At 43.4% G+C, this 15,617-nt stretch overlaps 1 protein-coding gene across 2 annotated transcripts in view; it reads right to left on the reverse strand.

The window, feature by feature from the left end:
* The window catches only part of SLCO4A1 (solute carrier organic anion transporter family member 4A1), a 47,599-nt gene that overhangs the window by 5,166 nt on the left and 26,816 nt on the right, over positions 1-15,617 (reverse strand). For both annotated transcript variants that reach the window (XM_054045619.1, XM_054045621.1), the window contains 8 exons: positions 13,135-13,256; positions 11,899-12,010; positions 5,640-5,794; positions 4,672-4,867; positions 3,893-4,055; positions 2,358-2,527; positions 1,819-1,883; positions 871-1,019 (listed from right to left, as the gene is read on the reverse strand). In XM_054045619.1, coding sequence (XP_053901594.1) covers positions 871-1,019; positions 1,819-1,883; positions 2,358-2,527; positions 3,893-4,055; positions 4,672-4,867; positions 5,640-5,794; positions 11,899-12,010; positions 13,135-13,256 — 1,132 coding nt within the window. The remainder of the gene's footprint in view (positions 1-870; positions 1,020-1,818; positions 1,884-2,357; positions 2,528-3,892; positions 4,056-4,671; positions 4,868-5,639; positions 5,795-11,898; positions 12,011-13,134; positions 13,257-15,617) is intronic.

Consider the following 15,617-nt stretch of genomic DNA (forward strand, 5'->3'; position numbering starts at 1 on the left):
GAATACATCAAGGGGCAATTCCATGGCTTCGAAGGCCTCATTGTCACCAGTAGGTATGTTTGCTGAGTAGCTGGGGGAAGACTGGATTGGGGAGTGTACAACCCTGCATGCCCAGGAACTGCATGTAGCAGGGGCTAGATTCTCTGATCACCTGACTCCATGACAGTAGTGCACTGGGACCTTAGAGGAATGCTCCAGCCATTTAAAACACCTGGAACCACATTGCTCTGAGCTACATGGATTTAGAGCAGCTGAGGATCTGACCTATAGTATTTTGCCATGTATACTAGCATTGCTATACACATACCTTCTCACCACAGCTGCTGATTCCTATTGTGACCTGCAAGCTAGGTGCCAATTTGGACAGAGCTAAAACAATGCTTTCTGCTCATAAATACTGAAACATTCACCCTCTTGACATTTTCGAGCAGTGATCAGAGAATGGCTATTAACTCTTCTTTACAGCATGAGCAGAGTGACCTGAGACACACTAGCTAACAGACTGCATTTATATACTCAACTCCACTTCTAGAGTGAGTGATTTTAATAAAATGTGGGTTTTGTGGAGTCTTCCCCCTAAAATTTTAGAGGAAAAACATTTAGCTTGGAAAATAATATGAAGTCAGGAGAATGATGGTACCCAGAGAGTTGTTAAATTGTGAATCATAAATGGAATATTTGCATGTAGGGAAAAACACTTTGCTGTGTTTTCACACCAAAGTTGGGTGAAGGTAGGATTCATGCTGTGATCAGAACAGCATACCAGAGGTTTCCAAAATTCTGCCACAGTTGGAGCTGCTCATCTAACCAGTCATCAGCAAAAAAGCACAGGCTAGGAGATGTGAAAGTGAAATAGTAACTGGGCATCACCTTGTAGATAATTCCAGCAACCAGAGTGTATCGGCTCATGGCGGAGTTCTGGTAAACGTAGCAAGAACCTTGTTCTCCACACTGGTCCTGCCACACCAGACATGATAGATCAATCATTGAGCCAAAGGCAATAGGACCGGGAATGGCTCCTGCATGAAGACAGAATGGAACATCAGTTGATATAACTTCTATCTATCATCCTCAAGGTAGCCCAAAGCACTTTCGAAACAATGTGTCGGGTTTTGCAGGTACAGTGACTGAGTAAGCTACACTGCAACCTGTATGGCTGGAATTTCCAAAAGAGCCTAAAGGAGTTAGGCACCCAAGCCCTACTGAGTTGGGTGACTAATGCCCATCAGCTCCTTTGAAAACCCCAGCCTATGAACTCAGCAATGACTTACGTAGTTATCCAGGGCCTTGGACAACACAGCCCATTTTCTTCTTGGAATGAGCAGTTGCCCACTGCTATTGTTTACTCCTTTGGAAACATGTTATGGGAGTTTTAGTTTTCCGTCCAACAGCCAGTTTATATGGTTAACAAGAGATCTCACTTCAGCACATGACACTTGGTAAGAGTTCAAATCTGCATCCCCACCAGGACCCCCAGGAACTTTTGGTGTCCTGGCTGGCGTTAAACTCAAGCTAATGATATTGTATGAAGCTTTGCTGTTCTGTATTAAGTTATCTCTAGAGCTGGGTGAGCTATTCACCGTGAACAATCTAGCTGCAAAATTTAGCTCTTTTTTTTTCCTGTTTGCAAATTACATGCAAACAGGATTGGATGTTTATGAATAGTGTAGGTAGGTGAGAGAAAACATCCTCCACTCAAACATCACGTATCCCCATTCCCCTGCCCTTAAACTATCTGTATTTGGCCCATGGACACTCCTGCGATAAGTGTTTTACAAATACAATCTGAAAGACATACACATTCACTCCATACTATACCTAGAGTTCTTACTACAATCCACTGGATTCCTAGTGCAAATGATCTCTGTTGGTCGGAGACGCACCTAGAGTACACAAAGTTCGAATTTTAAAATGTTGACATGAAGTAGTAGCAGCTGACCAGCACCAAAGAGAAGAGCCTCTCCACACCCCATAATACCATCAAACAGTGTACTCTGATGATAAAGGGATATATTTTCAGCCAGAATGAGGCTCATTCTCCCTTTTTGTGGACATAATGTGCACCCGCAAAACTTGTGTCCACATTTTTGGGAATTGTGAGGGCAAATCTGGATATTTGCACATCTAACTACCTCACTGAGGGCACAAATGAACTACATACAGGCGCAAGTGCTCAATTGTGCTCACAACTGGACTGAATGGAGAATCACGCTCGATATCTTCAACACCCTGAAAACTGGGCCATTTTCATCAGGCCCTGTATCACAATTACTAGGATAAAATGAAAATGTTTGCATTCAATTACTTCCTGCTGAAATGGGAGCTTTGTACAGTAAAGAGAAGGTTCCACTGCTTACCGTAGAGTTGCGGTCAGCGCCGGAATGCTGCATAGGAATGTAAAGAAAATCACAAAAAACATGAAAAGCAGCAGGAGAGTTCTCTCACAGGAGGAAGTGCATTTCCCTGGAATCGCTTGGGCAGAACCACTGGGATCATTCTCCAGGACACAGCTACATTCATAGTAAACCTGGGAAACAAACACCTTGTCAATTTCCCAAAGAGACAGTGTTTCTATAGGCATCATTTGGGCCATAACTAGAATTGAACATGGTCAGATCAGCTGTTTTTACAGCTGGGTTTTGCTCTTGGAGCAGAATAAGGCAACCACAGCAGGGCCAAGAATTATGCCAGTTTCCAGTGCAGATATTATCAGGTCGGGTGGCAATGAACTTCACAAGACTGCTCTGAACTCTGGAAACATTAGTTATTGCATAGCGTGAACACCCTCCCACACACTGTCCCCTATGTGCACAAAATACTAACAGGGGATTAAGAGCACACAATGGGACAAACTTTGCTCTGAGAATGGGAATTATGTGCACACAATGGGACAAATTCAGTTCCCAGTTCTACCCGTGTAAATTCAGAGCTCAGTTCAGTTATCAACAAATATAGGCTTGAAATTAGATGAAGATTTCTGACCATCAGAGGAATGAAGTTCTGGCACAGCCTTCCAAGGGGACCAGTGGGGGCAAAAAACTTAACTGGTTTCAAGACTGAGCTTGATAAATGTATGGAGGGGATGGTATGATGAAACTGCCTACAGTGGCATGTGGTCCATCTGCAACTGCTAGTAGCAAATATCTCCAACCTCTGTAGGAGATGGGACACCAGATGTAGAGGGTTCTGAGTTACTACAGTGAATTCTTTCCCAGGTGAGTCTTGCCAACATGTTCAGGAGCTAACTGATCAACATATTTGGGGTCAGGAAGGAATTTCCCCCAAGTCAGATTGGCAGACACCCTGAGGGGGTTTAGCCTTCCTCTGCAGCGAGGGAGCACGGGGCACAAGTGGGTTTGAACTAGAGTAAATGGTGGATTCTCTGTTCTTTAAATCATAATGTGAGGGCTTCAGTAACTCAGCCATAGGTTGGGGGGTCTATTACACGCATGGGTGGGGGAGGTTCTGTGGCCTATGATGTGCAGGAGGTCAGACTAGATGATCATGGTGGTCCCTTCTGGCCGTAAAATCTATGAATCTATGAGTTATGCAGGATTTACATCAGTGCAGCTGAGAGCAGAATCTGACCCATTGCATGGAGTCTAGAGTCCTAAGTAATAACATTTGGAACTTCAAACTCCAAAATGGAACAGCAGGACTAGGTCAGTGCAGAGCAGAGAAGCATAACCAGAGTACTTGTATCTCAGTTGGTGCCCAACGCTCACGAATGCTATGTATTCACAGGGGGGCCTTCTACAGTTTATATCAGCTTTAAAGCAAAACTCAAAACCTGAATAAACTTAATGTAACTTCATCAAGGCTGGCCAGAATTTATGAAGGCGGATGTGCTAACTAATGTTCTTTGCTAACACCTGGGTTCTTCAAACCATACCGTCTTGCCACTATCGAGGATTGACTTTTTTTTGCACCCTGCATAGCAGGCAGAGTAATACATGATGTCATCACTTCCACAGACTGGACTGTAGATCTCCCTTAGACAGTCACATTCAGTGTTGCACGCTGCTGTCAGGTTTAGGCTGCTTTCCAGTAAGATGCTAAAGGAAACAGTGGATTAGTCAGCAGATGTTCCTTTAACCATATCTTCCAGGGCTGGGTGGGGTGGAATAAGGGCTTGTTTACATTACCCGCTGTATCGATGGGCAGCGATCGATCCAGCGGGAAACGATTTATTGCGTCTAGCCTAGACACGATAAATTGACCGCCGAGCGCTCTCCTGTCGACTCCAGTACTCCACCCGGAGCAAGAGGCGCGGGCGGAGTTGACGGGGGAGCGGCAGCAGTCGACTCACCGCAGTGAAGACACTGCGGTGAGTAGATCTAAGTACCTCGATTTCAGCTACTTTATTCACGTAGCTGAAGTTGCTTAACTTAGATCAACCCTCCCACCCCCAAGTGTAGATCAGACCTAAGAGGAGAAGGAGGGCACAGGGGTGTGTGAGAGGGGATGCTAAGGTAGTGGGATGCTGGAAGGTGCTAGGCTGTGTGTAGTCATACACTTGGAACATACCTATAAGGTTGGCTTTGCAACCATGCAGCGACATTATTCTGTAGTGCATTAATATTAATCTCAGTGTTGATTACTCAGGTTTATCCTTGTGTTTCTGTACCATCACAACACACGACTGACAGGAACTGTGATCATTATTATTACCTTCGGTTGTACATATGCGTTACTCCCGCCATAGGCATGTTAGGGCAATGAATGAAAAATATGAAAACAGCCAGGAGACTTGTCACTGTGCAAAGTAAACACAATTTGATGATTCCGGAACAGCGAAGCTTAAACTTATTCACGATGAATCCTCCCAGGAATGTGCCTCCTCCCCCCGCTGGCACAACAAGATAACCTAGGGGGAAAAAAACAAACCTATAAATATCAGGAAGGGAGTTTCTATTTGTCTGAATAAATACACTATGGAGTTGGCACAATTGTAATTCCTTCTGTGCCACTGGCCTATGCTTGTTTCTTGATAGGAATTTAAAGGACTTGAAAAGAAAAGAAAAGAAAAGAAAAGAAAAGAAAAGATACCTTCTGCCTTCAGTAGCAGCTCTGGGAAAATCTGAGAAAATAAAGAAATATTTTCTGCATATAGTGCAGTTCTGCCCTGAAAAATGACTCTCCAAGAATAGCATTTTTCTAATTGGCTGGCCTGCAAACTCAGCCTGGGGTCTAAGAGTGAAGCTGGGTTCTTTCCAGCTGTATGTTACCAGTAATACAGGTTCTGCAGCTCAGATGCTCTCCTCATTTGCACTTGAGTAAATACTTAGATACCACTATTGACAGTTCTCTTGATGGTGCACAAAAAGCAACAAACCCCAGCTCACTTTGTGTTGGTTTGGCAGGACCAACTGGTGTAAAAGTTGGAAAAACATTTCCCACTAAAGTTAGTAGATATAACACTGACTATACACACGGTGCAGGTCTGCTGGGTCGGAAAGAGCCATTTATATCTAAGATTGCAGCCACATTTTACATGATACACACAGTGTAATTACCGCATAGTGTCAGTATTGCATTTGACTCTGTGATAAAAGAGATCATCTCCTTGATCATGAGATTTTAGTATTTTTAGACAATATAAAATTTACATGGACATGATTGAAAATCTCTTTTCTTACCAAACAAGGTAGCAGCTTCAGAGGCACTTAAACTATACTGTGACTCAAGGAACTTGGGTCCAAAAGTAGACATTCCCGCAATGAGCGTGGCTTCAGTTGCTCCAGCTAAACATAGGAAGATGAAGGTAGGGTTCTTCAGAAGCAGCAATAATGATCTGTCGAGTCCAAGAGGCATACAGAAAAGACAAATATGATGCAATTGCATTGAGTGGTGCAGTTTTACTTTGTTATTGTCTCTCTGAATCTAAAGGGCTAGAGGGGGGTCTTTAGGCTCATCCTTGCATAAGGGTGGTACCCAGCTGCCCCACCTTTCACTGGAAGAAAAAAGAAAGGAAATAGTTGATGCAGCTCTTTAAAAATGCAGCATGCTTCTCTCCTCATGCTGATTCAGCCATGGCGCCAAGGAGCCGCACCCCTCTCTGACCACTCCCTCTCCACCTACTCAGGGTTGTAGGGGTTTCTCAATATTTTTTCCACTTGCCTATCCATGTAGAATGATGATTTTCCAAAGTGAATACCTGGATTGCACCTGCAGACTTTGCGAATGCATCTGTTGTGCCCACCTAGCTGATATTTACATAAGTAAACAGGGACCTGCATATGCACAACGGGTGTCGCATATGCAGTCATTGACATCATAGGTACAAAATAACGTGCGTCTTGCAGACACAAATGGTGAAATCACAAATTCTGTGGGTGCAATTTAGATGGTGAGTTTTGAAAATTCGGGGCTTGTGTCTGCAAGGCGTTGAGTGCCCTCAATTCCCATTCAGGGCAATACAATCTGAGGGTGCTCAGCACCTTTCAGAATTGGGTCAGAATTGAAGGACAACATATCAATAAATACCCTGTTAGATCCTGATTCTGCTAGCTGCTGAATACAATCAATTCTCATTACAGTTTATGGGAATTATACCAGTAAGCAGTGATCTTAATCTTTGTAACCCTGATCCGGACCAGGTGACTAGGGTCAGGAAATAAAGCTGTGTCTCATACCAGCACTCCTGTGTGTCACACGTTTACTATTCTACAATGCAAACCTAATAAGTTTATTTCCTGCTCTAAGTACTTTCATAAAGACCTTATCGTCCTAGTGTAAAGCAGCAATCACCACAGGCCAGACAAAGTGGGTCACAATTTAAGTTTAACTAGTATGTTTAGCAAATAACTGGAATTATTAGGGGAAAGCAGACATTCCAGACAATTTGCCATGTGCCATATTTATGCAGAAAGATGATTCAGCAGTGATCCTTCTGTTGGATACAGAAAAAGCCCCGGGCTTGCTTGATAGTCTCAGTTCTCCTCCTCTATCTGGGATATTGAATTAGGAAATCTACACTGCTTTGCTGGGATTTCTTTTGTTAACTGGCTTGAAATTCTGTCATGTAACTCTATTAGCCTACTCCAATTGCTCCCCTCTGAGGCTGTTATGTGTAATGAAAAGTCCTGCCAAAAGCAATTTGGAACATACTGGTTATCTCTGGAATGACAGCGAGTGATGGACTCATCAGAGCTCTCCATACAGACAGATGATGTGCATGTGTGTTTTATGTCAAAATCACTTGACAGTTGCTTATTGCTTTGGAGAGAATGTGGAATGGGGGCAAAACTACTGCCATGAAACTAGATGTCACATAAGTAGAGCTGGTCAAAACATTTCGGATGGAACTCTTTTCTGCTGGAAAATGCTGAGTAGATGAAATCACAATGTGGGAGCGTATTGATTCCATCAAAACTTTCGATGGAAACCAGGCAGGCAGGTAGGTGGGCCAGCCTCCGTATGTTTCCCAGGCAGCTTCTGAACTCCCGGGGCAGCTGCTTCCCAGGGCTGTCTGCTCTGGTTCCCTGAGCAGCAGCCACTCCATGCTACCTACTCCTTGGAAAGCTGGCTGCCTGTGGAGTTGGGCACCAGGGAGTTGGTCAGCCTCCATTTTGATTCTCCTGAAATGGAATTTTTCATCCCATGAAACATTTCAAATTATTCACTTTTCGCCCTGAATTGAGATTTTTTTCCCCCTAACAAATTGAAACATTTTCAGTGGGAGGGAAGTTCTGTTTTCTGGCCAGTTCTAATGCGGGGTCTCTGCATCACACGTTTTGGGCATTTAGATATTTATGAGTGACTACCACTGTGCCGTCTATGATTTCTTTACGCCCAAACAATCAAGAAAAGAAAGAAAGAAAAATGATAAATTCCTATAATGTAATTTTATAGGACCCTATTGCAACCGTTCTCTCCAACTGTTAGAATCAGTTTAATTCCTTGAATATTCTTCCAGGGATGACCTTTTATTTTTTTCCCCAATCATTTCCCTTAACTGTAACATGGAAGAAATTAATCTGCATGACTGCATTTTATTTGGAAGCGTAATGCCTAATCTCTTGACTAGAAAACATATGGCTGATTGTGTATATTGTGTGATAGCTCCTATCTTCTACGCTCAAGAGAAAATAGAACAGTAGGACAGTAGTTATTCCATCACAGGAGAGCCATTTTTGCCTGCAGAGTGAAGGTGTATGCGTCAGATCCTTAACTGGTGTAAAATCAAGGTAGTTCCAGTGACACCATCGGAGGATCTACCCCGTCTTCTATTGCTAACACATGTAGGGACTGATCCTGAGAGGTAGTGCCCAATACAAAATATTAATGGGTTTGGATCCAGGGCAGCTGCTGCACAACTCCTGAGAAGTCCTGGATGTCCTCAATTCTTGAATTCACTGGGAGCTGAGGAAACTCACCATTTCCCAGGGATAAGGCCTGCTATATATTAAAGTCTGATCCCACAACGCTTACCCATATGGGTAGCCCTTACTCATGCAAATAGTCCTGTTGACTTCACTGAGACCACGAGCAGGATCTACTCACCTGTGCAGAATAGGGATAATGGGTTGTCATAGCATTCACGGTCTACTAATATTTTAATAAGCCAATAACATGCTACTTAAAATCTGTACACTTATGTTTACATCATCTTAGTGCATGTGGCATGGGGACTTTTTCATCTTTTGAAAGGATTATTGTTAAAAAGCACTAAATGAAACGCAGTGAACTTCCTCCCTTTCCAAAGCTAAAACAGTGTTAAAGTTGTGATGCAAACCAATGCTTCCTCCCCGCAGGTAATCCAAAAGGCAGGAATGTAATATTGACCTCAGCTCTTTGTTTTGGAGATCAGTACATTGTGCATGCCTGATATACCAATGAGCAATCCTCATAAAACAGATGTTTATCAACTTTGTATAAAACTCCCCTACTCTGATCAGCCCCAGCAAACTATTTATCAAGCGTGTCTCTTGTATATTCTGTTTAAATCTCTATTGGATTGACACCAGTGGACTTTTTCATGTGCACTACTAAAGTGGAATATGTGATAGAAATCGGCAGAGGGAAGTAGAAAAAAAATGCTACTTTTATGAAGCCTTTCTGAACCAGGAATCAAGCCACAATTCACTGATCGACTGTTTCATCATATTGGTTTCATTCTTGGTGGTTGCTGGCTGCGAGAATAGCATCATGTATTAAGCAGTACGTGCTTTCTCAGGAGCAGAGTCAGGCTACTTGGACTTCATTGAGTGGCACCTTATTCTACAGGTAATTCCACATATCTCAATGGAATCCTCTTACTCTATAGAACATGAGTAAATGTGCCAGAGTCCCACCCCTAATTAACATAAAACTGGAACAGTGCTCCTATAAAATTAAGCTGCCTTTTGCCCTTGTAACTGACACATCAGCCCATTCATCTAAAGCTGCCTCGTTTACAGATGTGATCCATTCCTCTAAAACAACTTCCCTTTAGGGCATTTCCTCTTCTCTCAAAGCAAACCAGAAAACACAGAAGCATGTACAGTTGGGTTTTTTTTTTTAATAAAAGGGACAACTGACTCATTTTTTAAGATGCATAAAAATACATTCAGGTCTAGACTGGCTCCTATTTTATATGATCTGGTTTGCCCACCTCTAATTATTTGCCATGTGTTCTCCAGGGACTAGGCACATTAAGGAATGTTCAAGGCCAATGAACTGATCCTGCAGCCCTCACTCAGGCAAAGCTCCCCTGAGGTCAATCAGAGTTTTGTTTCGGTGAGGCCTGTAGAGTGTGAAGCACTGAAGTTTAGATACAGCTCCCTTAATATTATTTAAATGCAGTTTTTGAATGTAATTTCCGTGTGGCGAGTCATGACCTCCAAAAATGGCACTCGGTCAAGAATTTCATTTAATAACAAGGTGGAAATCGGTTCAATGCAATATTCTTCACAAAACATACTTAACCCCTGGTGAACTGCTTTGGTGTTGCCCTGTGTGAATAGTTGCTTAGAGTCAATCAAAGTTGGCTATTGTATGAGGTAAATTCTCCTGTGCATCTCTGTTTCAATCCTCCTTTTCATGTGCAGAGGAAGTTAATGATTCTAAAATTCACAAATGACCCTTAGTAACAGGATTATGGTTCTGCAGCAGCTATTATTTTTGTTTGCATTGTGTGGGTATAACCTGTCGCCTGTAGTTGTATCTAAGAATGATACTTGGAGAGGTTGAGAAAGTAAACATATAGTTGCTGGTGTTATACTCAGCTTCTACAAAAAAAGTGCATCACAACTAACACAGAGCATTTCTCCAAGATCCAACTCCTGTACATTCAGTTAAAACAGAACTTCAAACGTCACGTGCAATAGCATCATTCAATAACTCCCAAACATTGCCAATTGGTATCATGGCCCTTTCTGTCTCCCACACTCCTCCAGCTAAATGCTAACTGAAAACAGCACAGAGAAATTCTGACTCTCAGTAATCAGATGTTACCTGTATCTTATTTAGGTCAATTGTTCATTGACATTTCCTGCTTTACGTTTCCAGAAAACAATTTCCAATTAAACTGGATTTTGGCCTGTGTGTGTGTGTGGCTACGTTTACACTATGAGCTAAGGGTGTGATTCTCTCATCAAGCTACTGTGACTATAAATAGCAGTGTAGCTGCGGTAACATGGGAAGTAGCAGATGAGACACAGCTCAGCCCTGCCTCCACTGCTGCTACCCATGCTACCTTGGCCACACTGCTCTTTATAGTCACACTAGCTTGATGAGTGCTAGTGCGAGTATATGTGTACACAAGCAGGGGAATTACACCCCTAGGCCATAGTATAGACATAACCTGTGTGTGTGCCTACACAGAGAGCTGAAGACTGGTCCTAGTCCTGGTCCTGCACTCTGCCACGGCTACTTTGCATAAGGAGAGAATAGAGGGAAAAACACAAAGAAGCTGATTGACAGAGGAGAAAGGAAATGGAATAAAACAGAAATGAAACCGAGATAAAACTAGGACAACAGGAAATAGATTTGAAACAGAGATATTGTATTAGACTTGCTATGAGCAAGAAAAGGAAACAAAGATGAACATTATAGGGACATATGAGGAAGCCAACATGGGACTAAAATAAGAGGAAAATAAGAAAAGCTCAGAGAAGACAAAGATGAGGAAACACTGGACAATAAACAAGTGAGCAGTGATGCAGAGTGAGCAGTTTATAAGCAATAATACAAGTTTAAGGGGAAGAATCAAAAGATAGTGCCTGTGCATGTAGTTTAGATCAGTGTTTCTCAAACTTTTTGGTACCAGGGACCACCTTGCTCCTTCCTAAACTGTGTCAGGGAGATCTCAGGGACCAGTGTCGGTCCACGTACCGGTTGTTGAGAAACACTGGTTTAGCCTACAGTTGTGATTGGTATTAAGCCACCTGCTGTAAAACCCACCATGTCACATATCCCGGATGGTACGTGGGTCTCTGTGGCCACAAAACTGTGCTTATGAAAACAATCTTACAGGTAACACTTGCTGTAACACACTGAGATGCTGTATGCACTGGACCATCGTTGAACTTGGGTTTATTTCAAAGGCTGAAACACAAACAGTTCCAGGAATGTAAATTGTCCCCATGTCAACTATGGAGCTGCATTTGGTGACTAAAGTTCCTAGATTTATTCCTGGCTCTACCATTGAATCTGTAAAATGGGGTTGATGATACCGATCTGTACAGGAGCATTATAGTATTAATGTTTGTAAAGTGCTTTGGGGATGATTGGCTTGATCTTGGAAGATGCGGAGTGTCATCAACTCAAACTGATTTCAGTAGCATCCTTCAGGATCAAGCCCCAGGTATTGCAAAGTATTTCAATTATTATTGTAGAAAGCCAGATGAAATTGGGACCATTTCCCTAATTTTGGTAAGAGCTCTCTGAATGTCATGCACACGCAAAGGTACTCACCGTGGAAGGTCTTTAACTGTTTTCCCAAAGGCGGGATCCGATGCCATTTCTTGGCTCCCGTCTTTCAGCTGATGAGTCTCAGAGACTCTCATGATGATGTAGCGCTGGGATCCTGAAAACATTGATGTAGGAAATAGAGACTATATGAGAGGAGGGTTTATGTGCCACACAAGTAGCAAATTCATGAGGGAAAAAAGCACTGTAGTATAAACCTGATGCTAATATGACTCAGCTAGTCAGAAAATGCTCAACAAAAATGTTTCCATGTAAAAGAGGATTTTTTTTCCTGCAAAATTTTTTCCATGGGACACTTTTGTGCAAATGTTTTACCATTTCCCAACAAAGAGCAGCTTTGAAAGTTAATGGGAGTTGGGTGCTTGACTCCAATTTATTCCTTTGAAGCCCTCTCTCTCTCCAATTCCTTTGTCTCACATTTATCCCACTTTCTCTCTACTCGTTCATAAGAAGCATAAAGGGGCGGAACAGAGAAAGACAACGAAACACTGGGAAGACAGGTGGCTGTGAAATGGAAGATGTGAAATCAATGTATAAATTACACTTTAAAATACAAGAACTTTTTTCCCAGCCTATTGTTTCCTCATTCATTGGCATTCATCCAGAAGGGCAACATTTAGTCAGGCATATCTCAAAATTGGAGGAGTCAGCCCGTAGGTGTTAATGACAATCAAAGTATTATGCACATCTGCGGGACAGGCAGAAAATGTCACATTATCTCAAATGTTCAGCAAATGAGAACAAAAGACAAAAGACAGAGATGGAGGGGAGGACAGAGAAGCAAACAAAAGACCTTAATGGGGAACAAAATACATGGGTGAAATTGTATCTTGTTCCTTCCCCGTGTATAGGCAGAGATGTATAGCTTGCAAGCTGAGGATAACTGCCTGAATGCAAGTGCTGGTGGCATAAAGGACAGCATAAATAGCAGGCTACTAGTAACAAAACAAAGAAACAGGGTTCTGCCCCACTGGAGTAATTAACATCTAATGATTAAGTTCTTTCCGCTCCAACCTAAAGCAGCCAATTTGCATGGCCTCATCCATAGACGTATCAACTCTGTGACACTGAAATGAGAAACAAGGTTTGTATCACAGCAGCAGCAAGGCTCAGGCAATAGCTCCACTGAAACACAGGCTAATGAGTCACGGCAGCCGTCCTCCATTAAGAAGATCCCCAAGTGTTCTCCCCGAAGTTATTCAGGATTCATTCTTCGTATACCTGGCAGCCGGCGAGGGTAACCCAGAATGGGAATGGCGGTGAGAAGGGCAGCAGCTCCAGCACCCAGGAATCCTATCCACCAGGCCCCAACCCAGAGAGTATTATCTGGGGTTAGATCCATTCTATAAAAGAACAAAGCGGGGAAGGCAGTTACCTAACTGGGACGGAACATTAGAGGCTTCTTCACCCTAACCCTGGCATGGATCAGGAGTAGCAGGTGAAGTCAGCAAAGTAAAACTGGCACAAGGCGGAGGGCAATCTGCCCCCAGGTATATTTTGTGCACATGACAAACTGAAAACTTGGAGCCAAATTCTGCTCTTCCTGACACTAGTATAAATCTGAAGTAATGCCCCTGGCGGCAATGGAGATAGCAGATTTATACAGGTGCATCTGAGAGCAGATTTTAGTCCTTGGGTTTTACTTCTTACTGAAAAATAAAACCACTGTCCAAGGGGGCTCTGTGCTGTAAGGAACTAGAGAAGACTTATCTTTACTATTAAAACCTCACTATGGGCTACATTTTAACTTTACAGCCTGCCTTGGGTAAGGGGCTGTGTGGAGCTGTGCTGTCCCAGGGGCAGACCCAGAGAGTCACAGCTCCACCCTGCTTTCCTTCCTCTGGGGAACTTGGAATACAATATTTCCCTCCTTTTCCCAGAACAGCTTTCTCTCCTCCCTGTGCCCAGACAGCTACTCTGTGGGGGGGGGAACAGAACTAGGGCTTCTCCCACTCCCGGCGCTTCTTACTCATTCGCTGCCAGCAGCAAGTAGCCCCTGCTGTCCCTGCAATAACAATCTGGCCAAGACTCAGCAGGGGAATTACAGGGCTTTATCCCCCATATTCTCCTGTACGGCTGAGTAAGGACTGTGGCAAGAAAAACGACATGTGGCTGGGTGTTCCCAGCCTGGAGTCAGTGCTCAATAGCAGTGTGAAAAGTACTGTCAGCCCTTGGCATTCTCCTGTAAGTCAATCATAACAAAACCCAGTACAAAAGGCTGAACAAGCCTGAGTATTCAGAACCCTCATCTAACTGTGCAATAGAAACTCTGCCAAAGGGCTCTTTATTCGCAAACAAACTGCACAAATCATCCTTCCGAACTAAAGGCAAATTCAAAGGCTGGCACAGGTGAGTTCCATCGGCGACACAACCTCTGTGACTGCCGCTTCAAAGCCGCTCCAAGCTCAGATGTTCCAAACACCTACGCGGTTTGCCAGCGGGGTGTCTTATCACATGAGAGAGCAGCAGAGTAAATTTAGTGCTTGGGTTTCATGATTGGAATCAAAGGGGAAGTGAAGTACTGCAGCATTTTCCACCCCTTTCTGTATGTAACCAAAGAGCTGAAAATCTGATCAATGCGTGTGGAAACAGCACAAAACGTAACTGAGAATATAACATCAGACAAACTCAAAAGCGCTCAGCAGTTGAGGTCGGATTTGACAGAGAGCCCAGCTCTTGTCTCGGCAGCTGAGCAAAACGAGCTGAATTCGAAACGTGCCCAGCACTCTACAGGTCCCACTGAGACCTATGGAGAACCCACCACTTTGGCAACAAGAGCGGCTGGGAGCACTTCTGAAAATCTGCCTGTTTCATTTAGATGCCGAAATGGGAGCTGAGCTCTGCTGAAAATCTGGCTGCTTCTTTTGGGTGCAAAACTGGGAGCTGGAGGTGCTGAAACCATTGCAACCAGGGCTCTGATGTGGTGCCTCTACGATTTGTGCATACAAGCAGGCTTCTGAATGAATAAACAAGGTATTTTTACACCTGGCTACCTACGCTAATGCTCAAATGTGAGCTTGCTACTGTAAGCCACCCCCCCATCTTGGCCAACACAATTTGTTATTGGTACTTATATGGCCCCTGCTACTGTAGTACCTCAGCTAGGGTGACCAGATAGCAAGTGTGAAAAATCAGGACACTTTGGGGGGGTTTAGTTTCCTATATAAGACAAAGCCCCTAATATTGGGATGGTCCCGATAGTATCGAGACATCTGGCCACCCTAATCTCAGCACTTTATAATCTTTAATGTCTTTATCCTGACCACACCCCTGTCAGATAGGGGAGTACTATCATCTTCATTCCATGGGTGGGAAACTGAGGCACAAAGAGACTAAGTGACTTGCCCAAGGTCACACAGGAAGGCCATGGCAGAGCAGGCAATTGAATCCAGGTTTCCCAAGTTCTAGGCCAGCACCCTAACCACTGGACCATTCTTCCTTTCAGACCCACAGCCCTATTGGCAACTATAACGGATCATTCATGACAATGAGCCTGAAAAGAGAGTTGTTTAACACTGTATTTATCTCTGAGCTCTCATCCGTTCCGGGTTCCATTTTCATTTCTATTTTTGTCACCCAGGCCTGCGTTCAATAGCAGATCAATCTTCTGCTACAAGGCTCGTTGCCGAAAGAAACAACAAAACAAAATGATCCTGTCCACTAATCTACCAAATGTCACAGCAAAATGACAGGCCAGGCTTAAA

This window comes from Malaclemys terrapin, chromosome 12 (assembly GCF_027887155.1).
Source record: "Malaclemys terrapin pileata isolate rMalTer1 chromosome 12, rMalTer1.hap1, whole genome shotgun sequence".
In the NCBI taxonomy this organism is placed as follows: Eukaryota; Metazoa; Chordata; order Testudines; family Emydidae; genus Malaclemys; species Malaclemys terrapin.